This window comes from Dermacentor andersoni, chromosome 4 (assembly GCF_023375885.2).
Source record: "Dermacentor andersoni chromosome 4, qqDerAnde1_hic_scaffold, whole genome shotgun sequence".
NCBI classification, from domain to species: Eukaryota; Metazoa; Arthropoda; class Arachnida; order Ixodida; family Ixodidae; genus Dermacentor; species Dermacentor andersoni.
This window is the reverse complement of record NC_092817.1, coordinates 58,881,801-58,896,086: the sequence shown is the minus strand read 5'-3', so window position 1 is coordinate 58,896,086 and position 14,286 is coordinate 58,881,801. Positions and strand designations below refer to the sequence as shown.

The 14,286-nt window shown below is 42.2% G+C and overlaps 1 protein-coding gene across 2 annotated transcripts in view; it reads right to left on the bottom strand.

Moving 5' to 3' along the window:
* Positions 1-14,286, bottom strand: part of LOC126536142 (uncharacterized) — a 44,164-nt gene that overhangs the window by 8,218 nt on the left and 21,660 nt on the right. For both annotated transcript variants that reach the window (XM_050183009.3, XM_050183012.2), the window contains exons 12-17: positions 7,887-7,949; positions 7,064-7,238; positions 5,342-5,421; positions 3,958-4,076; positions 2,391-2,473; positions 883-1,066 (exon numbers count right to left, since the gene is read on the bottom strand). In XM_050183009.3, coding sequence (XP_050038966.1) covers positions 883-1,066; positions 2,391-2,473; positions 3,958-4,076; positions 5,342-5,421; positions 7,064-7,238; positions 7,887-7,949 — 704 coding nt within the window. The remainder of the gene's footprint in view (positions 1-882; positions 1,067-2,390; positions 2,474-3,957; positions 4,077-5,341; positions 5,422-7,063; positions 7,239-7,886; positions 7,950-14,286) is intronic.

Below are 14,286 nucleotides of genomic sequence, written 5' to 3'. Positions count from 1 at the left end.
CATGACATGACATGATGAGACGGCTTGTACGCCTTTTATAGGCGGTGAGAGTATACAGAATGTGCAATTTATCCTGTCAAATGCTTAAAACAGGAGTAACACTTATCCTATGCATTGCGAATCTTATCCTCATCATTTTGTGCTATATTTCATTTTATAATCTTTTAATGGCGGTAAAAAAAAGAAAAAAAAGAAAAAGACTTGCAAGAAAAGACTGAATTTTTCTTTTTGAGTCTGATAATCATATAAAGCAAGACATGAAAAATTTCCATCAGAACGGTGAACTTTGCTAGGAAAACAAATTATTTTACACTGTAACAAAAGTGGGCTTCAATGCACACATGTTAATGCATGCTCCCACCATAATGTGCAAATGGTTCTGATGATCATATAAAACAAGACCACGCAAATAATTTCTGTCAGAAAGATGAAGGTTACCAAGAAAAAAAAAGTGTGATGAAGGGGGGCTTCACTGCACACAGTGAGTCTGCTTCAAACTTCACTCTTCAACAGCTCCATGTGCCACCTGAGCTTATTTATGACAAGCACAAAGCAAAGGACACCACCTGGAAGAAGCACCGAGTGAGAGAGGAGCTCAAGTCTTCTTAAGGCTTGCATAAAAAAAAAAATTTTTAAAAATAAGAGCTGGATGAGCTGGTCTCGTCGCTCATCTTTTTGGCAAGTTTTCGCTTGATGGGCCAAGTTTGTCTGCCGTCCGTAAAGATTTAATTCACACAGTATGACTTCGTTGTAGAGAACACCCAATGAAATCAAGCCTACCCTACCAAACTTTGCATCTACAGTAGTTTGCTACATCCCACAATCCAAAACAAACATCAGTGCTGTGGTGCAGTTCAAGCCCAGCTCTGCACTGTCCCTTACCTGCAAAAGTTGGCTGTCCCACCCGTGCCAAAGCTGATGCCATGGCAAGTGCAGCATCACTTTTGGTGCTGGAAAATGGAGCGGGGCCCAGAGTAACAGCTGTTGTGGTGGTACCAACAGTGCCACCTTGTGACTTGCTGGGAAGCCCAGTAATTTTCCCAGAGCTCAGTTCATCTTTCCGCCGCTAAAAATTAAGCCACAAGAGAAGAAGAAACGCTTGAAGGGTCTCTGTTGTTAGCATTGCTGGGCATTCAATAACGATTTAACCTCTTTCGCGCCATTGAAAAGCTGGGTTCGTCCATACATTTCCGGTAAAAAAAAGCCAAGGACAAACTCAGACAATACTTTCTATTTGCTTGCTATTTTCCCTTTCTCACTGATGAATCAAAAGAACTTTTCTTTTTTTCTTGTATAGTGCAGTAAAGCTTCACTTTTGCAATAAGTGGCTCTGATCTTGTATAAATAAATGCTTCAATTATTGTCTATATTGTTTTTCATAAAGAATTCAACAGTAAAAAAAAAAATGACCATTTTAGGGCACTATTCACAATGACAGAGTGCCAGGGAAGGGGTTAAATGCACAGAGCATCACCCAACAACACCTTCCCACAAAAATTTTATTGCAGCATGCCATGTTAGAGGGAGCTCTCCTAATGTACCCAAGTATGCCTAATTCATTTCAGTGAGTCTGTTCCTCTTCATTCTCCAGATGAAAAGTGACTGCACAGGATTCTGCCAATGATGGCAACTATGGCAGTATATCGGGGCAGATGTCTGGTCATTCAGCATGTTGTCACTGCCTGTACAGACCTGTTTCACTCTGCAAGGCTTGCTCACCAGCACCACCAGCACATCTTTTTTCACTGGCGCCAATGGGACCTATTTGTTCGAACCTGGTACTAAGTGCTGCGCTCTTCTTTAGTGTTTAAAAAGCAGTCCACACATTAATGGGTTACATTGCTAAGTGTCAATGGGCCCCAAGCACATGCCCGACATCCTGCTTCAGTGCCAATGTAATACATAAATGAAAGGGGTCACATTTGACCCTCATTGGGTCCTTTTCCATTTGTTTATTTATTTAAAGCAACATAAGCCGCTGCCACGACCGCATACACTTACACACGCAAGGCAACTATGTCTGCTCTTATTGGATCTTCATAACTGTCCTTTCTCCGTAAAAGCTACTGTGCTCTGCTGTAGTGTTAAAATTTGAAACAGTGGGCCAATGAGAACACTCACGTTTGGGACATCAATAGTAGGAAAGGCAAGTAAAAGTGAAACATGGCATTGCTGCATTTGTGGAAGTGACACCATTTATAGGGTAGGAAAAGAATGCACAGACTCGACTCATATGTTCAAAAGGGCTTGCTCAAACTATTAAACCACATTTAAATGCTGCCAACTAAATCGTTTCAGGATCCCTATAACAATTTGCTGTTTTCAGCCAGAATGTGCAAGAAAGTCAGCTGAGACACACACATGCTGCGATACTTGAAGAAATGTCTTACCTGTACGTTTTCATGTATACTTTGTAAGTGTGCAGCCAAGGACACAAAAACTGCATGCAGCTTTTTCACTGTAACTGTCAACTCTAAGAAATAAAATGAAAGAACTGTTAACACTGAACAAGAGCAGGGCCTACAACTAGTTCTCTTTAGTAATGAGGCTTGTCCAATACTAGGTTTTGAAACACAAATCAATTCACGTACCCCCCTGCGCCATATTTAATCCCTCGTGCCACTTTTCAATGCTAAATATGCAATGCTAGCTAGTTAGAGTGAAATCCTCAATTTGAAATGCCTTAATTCACACTGACAAAGATAATTCAAACTGCTCTGTTGGTCCTGGCAAAGTCCTATTTATTTAAATAGAGAAAGAACCCCAGAAATTCAAGCTCCAAAAACTGCGCAATGGTTATTTTGAACACAATTTCTCACTCCTGTGGATCGCTTTTTGAACAAACCTGAGCTAGAGGTGAAGTTTCAGCGCGTCACTACCTACCGTAATGACGTGTGCTGTAAAAATGATGACAAAAGAAGCACGGGAACAAGCAGAGTGGCGAGCACCCACTTTTTCCATTCAGCTTAAGAGGAGCAGGAAGGAGCCCCCAGCGAGCATGCACTTGATTGCGTTATCACATGACCCCTCACCTCGATCACGTCATTTTCAACATTGGGCACATCAAGCCACCCACCTTCTCCCTCGCACGTTTTCTCTTGCACCAACAAAAAACAGTGCAAGAGGCGTGATCTTGTACTTGGAGTGTTTAAAGAACCTAGGCTTCTTCTGGCACATGTCGTCGCATGCTGATGGGGCAAAGATGACTTTTTCAATGCGAACCCAGTGGCGGTTTGATTCTGAATGCTGTACCACTCAATTTACCGGGCAATATATTTAAAGGGACTTTCTTTAGTTCGACCTACGTTTTGTTAGAATAAATTTCTGGTCCCCCTTGGAGTTTGATTGACGAGACTCTACTCTATTTGTACATTTCACAACTAGTACTTCACGAAGCACGTGGCATTTGCAATATGATTGGATCGTGCACTGACATACTTTACTGCTTCTGGAGGGACAAAAGTAACACACAATTTGTTGGGCAGTTCTCGAATGCAAGCAGTTCTTGATATATGGAAAGTCTTCACTCACAACAGTAGAAGTATTTTTTTTTTTTATCCTGGCTAACTCAGTACAAGCCAGAACATATAGCATCTATATTACCAAAGAAATAAACAGCCTGTTTAACAAAATACAAGTATTATGCCAAAGTTTTGCATGCAATTGCAGCTGACACACTGATTGAGATGCTAAACAAGAGAGAGGTATACAGGAGACAAAATGGAAACTCAAATTGACCAACAGTGGTCGAACAAAGAATTCTGCTAGAGCCAACGTTTCAACAAAGGATTTTTGCATTCATCTCCTTGTCGAAACATTGGCTGTTAATTGAAATACTAGTGTTAAGAGGACCCACACACTCGAGAGTGCAAAGGCTGACACGAGAGAAATTTCACTGTTTTTTTTTCACCGCAATTCCCAAATAGAATGTTTGATGACAAGCCAAAGGCTGGATACCTTCTGGTGTGAATTTCGATACACTTGAAAGGGATGCAAAATGTTGTTCCAACTCCTCAATTTGATCCTTGTACAACTTCATCTGCTGGTTGAAGTTTTCTACAAGCTTCTGGAAATATCTGCAGCAGGAAGAACACTTTCAACAAAACATTTCCTACAGAAACCTGTCGTGCACAGCTGGCCAAAACAGTTTGCAAGGTCTGTTTGTAGTGCAAAAGGCATCACCACCAGTGAAACAAGGGCGCAATCTTGTTGCAATGTCTTTTCTCAACGCAAATGTTTTTCAGCACTTTTCACATTTTTGAGTGGTCAAAGAAATGATCCAACTGGGGCAGAACGTCACTTTGACCACTTATGAACACAAAAGGCATTAGCATAGGTATAAGGCACCACTGTTAAATCGCGGTCCAGGATATTTTAAGAGGAAGCTATACGTAAGGGCCAACTTTGATTTTTTACATTAGTGGTTTTCAGCCATGGATGTGTCGAGGACCCCTTGTAGACTGGTTATGGGAGACCTCTTCGAGTGAAGGGGGGGGGGGGGTATAAATTAACACAACATGTGGCATGAAACAGGTGCCTTTTACTGCTACCTGGCAAAGGATGGTCAAACAAAACTGTGATGTCAATTCAATCTGGACAGCTTGTCAATACGTAGTGCGGTCACACTTAAGCAGAGTTGCATACCTGCAGCCACATTCAACATGCTTCTGTATTTGCTTTTCAAGTATGCAAGCCTGGAAAAAGCATGCTTGCATGCATATGTCGTAGAAAATTGCAACAAAAGCTAACATTGCTACGAACGTGTGGATGCCTGATTTTACCTTTATTAATTACTACTCTCCACCTTGCGGGTGTCCCCAGAACTATTACATCAAACTCTTGCCTTTGCTTCGAGTTGTTGACAAATTTGACTTCACTCTGCCATCTGCTAGCCGCCTGGTTAGCTCAGATGGTAGAACGGCTGCCCCAGAAAGGCGGTGGTCCCGGATTCGAGTCCCGGACCAGGACAAATATTTCTTCAACCACGAGGCTTTTCTTTCGAGGAACCCGTACGGGTTTCCTTTGTAGCAATTGCTACGAATGGGTGGATGTCCGATTTTCCCTTTATTAATCTTCTCGTCTTCAGTCATTGGCTCGCACACTGGCTATAGTCACACCATCATTGCCAGAATTGGGTACTCAGCACAATGAACGTTAAAGAAAAAATTACATGGCTAGACACAAAATACAGGCCCTGGATGCACAGCTCATTTGCATACAAGGCTTCCCAGAGACTACACCCCATCTACGTGTGCCACAGTTTCTAGCTTCTAGTAATAATTAAATACATGCAGTTATTATTGTGTGTCCACACATTCAAGCTAACGGGGTGAAGACTTACAAGTTAGGTGCTGTATTTTCATACTGCAAGGACATTGGTGTCTCCTTGGTGTGGTGAGCAATCTCTGCATTCTTCAAGTCCTGAAGGGGGAGCCAAGCAAGCACATTACATTAAATAACTGATGTAGTAGCCAAACCAAGAGGCATGGAGCAGCTAACAAAGAGACAAATGGAAAGAATAAGGAAGAGTGAGGACGTTGTTGGTTTCAGATGTGACATCTACAAAGAACAGTGATTTGACCTTTAAATAAAAGTCACCTTCCTTTCTCTTTTTTCAATAATGCATGCCCACAAAGATGGCTTTATTGGTGATCTGGAACATGAAGAAAGAACTTATTTTTTAAAGGATATGTTAAAATTTATCAAAGCTAGTTATTCAGCCTTTGAAATTATTTATTTAGAAATAAAGAAATAAATGAAATAAATAGACTATTGGGACACGGTGCCCTATACCAGGTGCAGAATTAAACTGCAAGTAGATGCCAAATTTGCACAAATATAAGACTATGATAGATTTAAACAAGCCATGCAATGCTTTAGAAAGTCATGAAATGTATCTGCCATTAAGAAGACCTTTTTAGCAAAAACTTGCAGCAACGAGTATTTGAGTGCGTTCTGTAGAAGAGGAATTATCGGCAATCAAAGATAACCTTTCATCCCCTCTGTGGTACTCCCGCTCCCTTCTTCAATGGCTTGCACTTCGAAGATTATGTTGCAGTGGAGTAATGCCTGCAACACCCTGCCTATTGCTAGCCCCTGTGGCATTGTTTAATTTTCGTTTTGGATGTTTCAATTAATTCCAATACTTCCACTTTTGGCGCATGTGGCTCGGTAAATTCAGAAGCTGCCCCCTAAACTTACGGTTGAGTTACTATAATGTTTGTATGCTTCCATGGTGCGCACTATCACTCTAGTTGTCGTGTTAAAATGTGTTCAAAGAAACTGCATAGACTTTTCTCCATGGCAGTTTCTGTAGTGTGCAGCACCAGTGGTCGTGCAGGCTCGGTTGTGTAGCTTATGTGATGGTGTACTCCCGTTTTGTGCCAACAGCTAAAGCTCTTGATGGCTGACATGGGCTTAGACCTGTATGCCAATGCGCTACTACAAAGAGCAATGCGGAGAAGTGTTTTGTGTGTAGTCGGTGGCAAAGAAGCCTTGGCCGCAAGTATAGTTGCCCTTTCACTGTTGGGATGCAGGTAGTCCGATGTCATGCAGTAACTGATGCACTGCATTTGTTTTGCTGCCACCATCATTGCAGCCAACTTGCACAGCAGCTTCGCAGTTTCCCATTCATCTGGAGCAATGTGGCTTGTGAAGCGCATTCCACGAAACTTCCAAGAACTACGAACACGACAAATGCAACATTCACTCTGCGTGTCTTCTAACAACAAAAGTAAAAGAAAGAATGAGGGCAGTTCTGCTTATATGCTTTACAATAAGTTTCCACGCAATCATATCTTTTTAAGCCCATGAAAACAATAAGTTTCTGCATGCATACATAGTCACTGAAAATTGCTGCATTTACAACACAATATTCTGCAGAAGATAATCAATTTGCAAAGTCACAAAGCCATTTGGAGCCAAAAGGACTAAGTTTAGAAAAATCCACATACTACCTAGTACAATTTTCATGCTGGTTTTGAAATTAACCAAGTAGCTTGACTTCAAAGCCTACTGGGGAAAAAAAAAACTGCAATAAAATGAAGTTTCTCGCGGCACCAACCTCCGAGGTCTCACGTTTGAGCCGCTCAACAGCTACAGAATTCCGCTGGATTCCGTTCTCCACAGTGGAGAGCAGCTGCCGCAGGGCTACCGTTTCCTCCTGCACCTTGGCTATGGTCTGAGAGGGTATCCTGAAGATTTCTTCACGCACTTCCTTCTGCTCGGTCACATACTTTCTGCAGAACATGCATGTAACGAGGCCACATTACATTTGAACACATACACCATGGGAAATGGCATGGCATGCTTAAACATCCAGAAAAAAAAAAAAGAAAGAATAAACTATTCTGGAAGTAACACCCCCATGTTTGAAGTTATTGTATGCAGTTTATGAGGACAGACAGTTTAGCTTGTGGCAAGCATGTTCATATGCCTACACCTATGCACCTCAGATCTGTTCACTCAGGCACCTCAAAATGCCTCTTCTGGCTTCACAAGGTGTACACTTGAGAAAGGCAAAGTATGCACCGAGAGCCCAACTCATTCTCAATGGCTGGTTGGGAATAAATACCTTCACAGAGGAAGTGTCAGCAAAACAATACTACCACTCTTTTTCCTTTTCACTTTGGCTGCAGCAAGACTATTTGTGACAGTCCCATGTGTTATCTTCTAAGCTGCTCATAATATAATATTGTATAACAGACATGTACAAACTTTGAATATATTGCATGTTTTCCTAGGTATGCTTATGCACATTGAGTGTAGGCATTACAAGCGGATCTGATAGAGCAGTAGCTAAGGTTAAGGTTTGAGCCGTTGCAAATGAACAAAGGCGTGACTACTAGTCCATCATAAGACGCAGAAATGGCTTTACACGAACTTACTTGAACGCCTCAACAGTCTCCACAATTGGTTGGGGTAAGCTCTCTTCCTTCACCGTCTTGTCACTGGAGATGAAATGATACATGAAATCTATTAAGTCATCTTTACATAATGAACTTAAATACTGCATGTGGACACAAAAGAAAACAGTATAGTCGACTTCTGTTAATTCGAATCCGGTTAATTTGATTTTTCAGTTAATTTGATCCCTGCGAAAGGTCCTGGCAGGTGCTCATGCATATCTATCGGCCCGAACTTACATTATATTTATTTATTTATTTATTTTATTTTACATATTTTATTTACAAATACTGCTATCTCATTTAGAGACATAGCAGAGGTGGGTTACATAACTTATGAGCACAAAAATGTCAACTAACATGGTTAGGCAGTTCTTTCTGAAATTGATTAGTCGGCAATAAATGCAGAGAACCATCTAAGTTATTCCATAATTCAACAGTGTGTGGAAAAAAAGACAACTTAAAGCAATCTATTATTGGAATGAAGGGATCTATGTTTAATGGGTGAGTACGTTGGGTTACTCGCACAGTAGGTGTGATTAGCAAGATGGGCACTTCAATGTTAGTCGATCCATGTACGATTTTGTGCAGCAGGATTAGACGGTCACACATGTGACGAAATGACAATGGCTCCAGTGATAAAGCGTGCGCATGAGATGACGGTGAAAACATACGGTCGTAACCGCCATAGATAAATCTAACAGCTTTTTTCTGAATGGATTCTAATTTGGAAATATCCTTTATATGATGAAGCGACCACACTACAGAAGCATACTCTAAAACAGGTCTAATTAGTGATTTATAGGCCGTAAGCTTGCACTCTTTAGTGCCGTGCTTTAAAGTTCATTTTAGGCACCCTAATTTGCACAGCACTTTAGAGCAGATCATATTGATAAGATTATGCCAACTAAACTTAGTTGTGAAAGTAAGTCCAAGGTATTTGAACTGATTAACTTCGTTAATACTGTACTCTTGAGTGCTGTACATGAATTTTAGGGGCTGTTTCCTGTTAGTAAAAGGATATTGATCCTGCAATGACCTTCACCAGATAACTTGAACTTCATCAGTCTGCACATATGCGCTTGGACCCTATGGTGACCCCAATAGTGAAGTAGCAGTTATCTCGGCGGAGCTTGAGGTCAGTGAATGCATTGAACACGTCATGTCCTGTTGAAAACTCCCTTTTTCTGGCCTGCCTTAGGAATATTTTCAAGCAATAAACGAAGCTCAATGTAATTACAGCATTTACTAAATTCTAACAAACACCTTTTTTTTTTGTCTCTTTCTCCAGGAAAATTGGGCCGCATATTGCCTATGCGGAACAATCTGATACGAAACCAAAATCTCCTTCACGAAGTTTATATGCTTTACCGCATGACAATGATGTATTTTGGCAAAGCTGACTTTAGGAAACCAGCTACCATTGGGCAACACGCATGCACATGTGTTGCCCTGCTCATTTTCTTGCTAAAAAATCGGGTGCACGCATGATTTCTACTTTGGGCACATAGAAAGCCGGTACACGCTTCATTTGGGGGCAGGTTAGAACCAAGGCAAATACTGTGAAATGAATCAGCGCTGTGTTTTGCCGTTTTTTCTGCATGTTGTTTAATCCGACCTGCCAAATAATACGATCAACTTCATTGGTCCCATCAGGGTCGAATTAATGGACGTCGACTGTATTGATAAAACTTAATATTAGGCTCACTGTGCTCAGTCGCAAAACTTAACAAAACTGAATTACATTTTGGGGCTTCATGTGAGAAAAACACAATCTGATTATGGAGTATGCTGTAGTGGGGTACTCCGGATTAATTTTGACCACCTGAGGTTTTCATATGCACCTAAATGTAAACACTCGAGCGTTATTGCATTTCACCCCCATCGAAATGCAGCCGTCACAGCCGGGACTGAACTCGATACCTCGAGCTCAGCAGTGCTCAGCAGTGCTAACAATAGGAGCGCAAGTTAAAATGTTCCACCGTTATCTGCAACAATGTTTATACGACATAGAGATCCAAATGCTTAGTGAGCAGCTCCTATCAAAGCCGGCACTGCCTTCCAAGCCTTTATAGGCACAACTGTGCTTTTCAGAATATTTTTTCTTGTTTACTGCAATCACGCAGGGTACTGCCAATGAGCCTCACACTTGTTTAAATCACAAGACCATCCTGTATGACACACACCAAGTAAACAGGCATTTTTCAAGTGCTGCTCCTGACCCAATGTGCCCATGACACTCAAAGAAAGCTCACATCAACAGTGTCCATTGTTGCTATGAGCTTCCTCATTCGAAGTGCCAAGATTCAGACTAGAAGAGGTCTGCACTTAGCTAGTCACATATGATTGCCGAAGGTGACAATGTGGCATCTTCTTCATCCTCATTTATTGCACTACCCATTATATGCTCTAGTGCCTTGGCACCAAATCTGTTTTCCCTGATCATCCATCCCATCCTATTCATGATTAAAAAGTTAATAAAAGATGTAGATACAAGGCAAGGTCGTTTCAAATAGGCTGTGAAGCTTTAAGCGAAAAGCGGTTCAGAACAAATTGTCACCGACATCAGCAAGGGTGGTCATGGTAGCAGCAATTGAAACGCGACTATATTTGGAGGGAACAAACACTGGGAAAGAAAAAGTAGTTTTTTAATTAAAGGGAGACACAGTTAGATTTATTCAACAAAAATAAACTTCTTATTCAATTTTATATATGCGTGATAAGTAAAGAAAAACACTATTTTATCTTAATATCAATAATTACCTTTTTTTCAGTGCCCAGCGTAAGAGGGGACGTGGACGCCACTATCATTTGCAATGCCGTGCAGCTCTTGAAGAGTGCAGAAAGGTGCGCTCAGAAAGTTCACCTGTTACAATATGCTCCCCTCAGACTTATGCGGATTTGCTTGTCGATGTTTGTCTGAATTTGGTGATGCGGGTAGCTTCATAGTTTAACTTGTTCAGTCAAAAGTAGAAAGTTACAACCGCCAGATAATTGTTTACTCTGGTTATTTTCGTGCGACTATGCTGGCCGACGGGCTTGGCGTCCGATGGGCTTGGCGTTCGACCATAGGGCCAGCACTCTATACCTAAAGTTTTCGTCAGCCTCCAAAGAAAGTATGTTGAGTGCAGGGGTGCAATTTCGACACCCATATAGCTGACCTTTTCCTGCAATGCTTTCTGCGCTGAAAGCTCAAAATGCCCATCAAGTCAAATGGTGGGGCATTTGAATATACAGCTCTAATGGCAGGCCATTAAAACAACTTTTCCGCCTTTGCGAACAAAATGATGTCACTTCTATTTTTAACAGATATGGTGTCCCATTATTTTTTCTTCCGCCGGAAGTGTTCCCTCGTCACACAGATGGCGCTAAGCCCCACGAACCACCATGTTTTGAACGTATGGGCTTCTATAGAAGTTTCACTACCAGGTATATTTACCTGGTACAAGGATTGTGAGTGCCATATAATCATAATGAGAAGGGAAAACAGATCTTGTGCCAAGGCACTAGAGCATATAAAGGGTAGTGCAACAAATGAGGATGAAGAAAACACATGCACTTATTTGTAGATAAATTTTATTCGAAAACACATGCAGGTTATTAAAGGCATTCAGCAGTGGAGTGGCAGAAGTAGTGGGACAGCTCTCACGTTTGAATTTTGTGCTTCATTCGTCACATGGATACGAACTGAATTGCTCTAAATTTACACCAGACACTTGCCTACAATAACACAGATGCTCATTCTTCCGAGAACATTTGTGAAGCTTAAAAAACAGATATGGCAAATAACGAAATGTGTCATAACTTAACTTTTCTATTGAGGAAAGTGGGACATCAGATTGGAGAAATGGGGCACATAACATACAGTAAAAGCTCGTCAATTCGAATTCCGCGGGGATGCTATGAAAATTCGAATTATACAAAATTCGAACTAATGAAAGTCAGAGAAAAAAATCGCTCGGTTAAGGCGCGTATATAGTCTGACGTGGCGTGAGCAGGCGCGCACACGCTACGTCACGTTGGCGTGAACAACGTCTATGCTTCGAAGCTCTGGCGCAGCCAACGTAACCGGACGCGGCCAGCGCGGTCCGACGCGCCCGACGTCGAGATGGCTCTTGCTCCATCTGCGCGTTTGTCGCGCTGACTGGGGCGGAGAAAAAAAAAAAAAGTCTCCGTCTCGCGCGAAAGGCGAAGCATCGATTGCGATAGAAAATTAGTAGATAGCTATACGAAGTAAGGATAATAGTTTTATCGGACGTATAAACTTGTGAGCATTTGCTTACTAACTAAATTAACAAGCACTGTGTCACGCGCGCACAGGTGAGCATGAACGCATCTCACTCGATGACCACGGAAACTCGCTGAAAAACGCTGGAGTGAGGGCACGCAGCAGTAGCAGCGAGCGAATTGACGTTCGTACAGCCCTCGCTTTAACGCGAACGAAACGTAGAAAGCACATCGCATATGAAGCTACCGGCAATACGCGCACTCTGCAAACATCGCAGATCGCTTTGAAGACGAGGCCCACGCGGGCGCGCACTTTGGCCACGACGCAGATCGCTTTCAAGATGCGGCGGCCGCATGGCCGCGCCGTAAGCAGCAGCTGCCTCAGCCGCCGAAGATCGTCCCCCGGTCCCTCCCTCGCCTCGCGCGCGACAAGAGAGGGCGCGCTCCGCCCCACCTTCCCCTCTCGCGCACGCGAGATTGAGCCGCGTTCGCCGGCTCACCCTCGCACGCTCGTACGCAAAGAACATGGCGCGCGGCGAGGGTGTTATCGTCCTTGCCGCTGATCGAAAAAGCAAAGCTGCGCGACCCGCGCGGCGACGCCAGCGTGCTCCCGCGCACTAGCACTCTCCCCATCCACGATGATGCGGAGTTCGAATTATCGGTGGCGGTGCGGATTTCAGTGTGAATTAGCGGGATGTGTTACATATCGCTTTCAATACATTGTGGGACGGACCGCGGCAACTAGTTCGAATTATCCGAAATTTCGAATTAACGAGTAGTGAATTAATGAGCTCTTACTCTATAGGAATTTGTCTACTGTAACTCTTACGTGAGAAGGTCGACAGTGAACACAAATAAAGACCTCCGTGTTTTCGTTCCCCCTGCCACTTGTGGCTCTGGCAGCTTTGATAAATGTCTTCGCTTCACACTGCACAACCATTTGGATTGGTGGGAATGAAGAATGCCTGTATTTCTTTCTTTTCATGACCATCACAACTATAGATATGCCATCAGTGCTCCTAAACTTGTTTTTAAAGATGACTGATCCTACCCCGAAAAATTGTATGAACAGTAAGCTTTTAAGCCTTCCTTTCGGTCCCTTAAAATTCGATTGCCAGGCTCTATGGCTCCCTTATTGCTGAGGAGAGTTACGTTACTCTCAACCTAGGGTTCTTCCAATGTCAAGGAAACGGACTTGTCACTCCATGTGCCAGCTGGTTTTGAATGGTAATGTTTATTTTCAATGCCTTTTTTTGCCACGAATACTGTGCTTCCTAAATTACCTTAAATTTATCCTCCAATACATGTGCTTGGATGTTGCAATTGTGTTCTAAAAATGACTTAGGAGCAAGTTATAAAAATGCAAGAATAAATAGGCAATCATAGAGAGAAAATGTGTGATTAAAATATTGACAAAAGCTTGCAGAATGGATAGGTAGGAGTAGGACAGTCTCCCACTCATTCCTCCATTTCACTGTCCCAATCCTCTCTTTTCATGTGGAATAGTCACTGATTAGGCTTAAGCTTAATAGCATGGTGGCACAAAACAGCCTATAAATGCATGTGTCCAAGATAAAAACTTATATATATATATATACATTTTATTTTTATTATTTTTTTCATCTGCACATATATATCCTGTTGTTTTCGCTTCAGAGTGGTAGCAACAAAATGGTTTGTTACTTACTTCATGCAGTCGAAAAGGCGATTTTCTGTTCACCCACAGTTTTCCAAGACGAAGCAGCCAGAGATTATGATACAAACTATATGTACAGTCCTATTTTTGACAGGTCTCCCCAACTGATATACTGAAGGTACACAGGCAGAGGGAGTACATGACACATGCACATTACTTTCAGTATGCCACACCAACAAGACCGAATTTCTACCCTTCCTTGACCGCATAGCTCGGGTGGCATAAATATATTTGAACTGTCCTCCTCCAACCATCCCAAAACTCCTGTCTCACTCCTACTAACTGTGCAAGCACCATAATATGTTTTTGCGTCCTTGCCTACTTTCCTACCCTTACTTCATAAACAAATCAAACCAACCAAAATGTCGAAATGTCAACCAACATGTCAACCTTGATGCACTAGACTAGTGTTTAGAATTGCACAGTAGTATCCCTGTTTAGCACTATCCTTTATCTGCA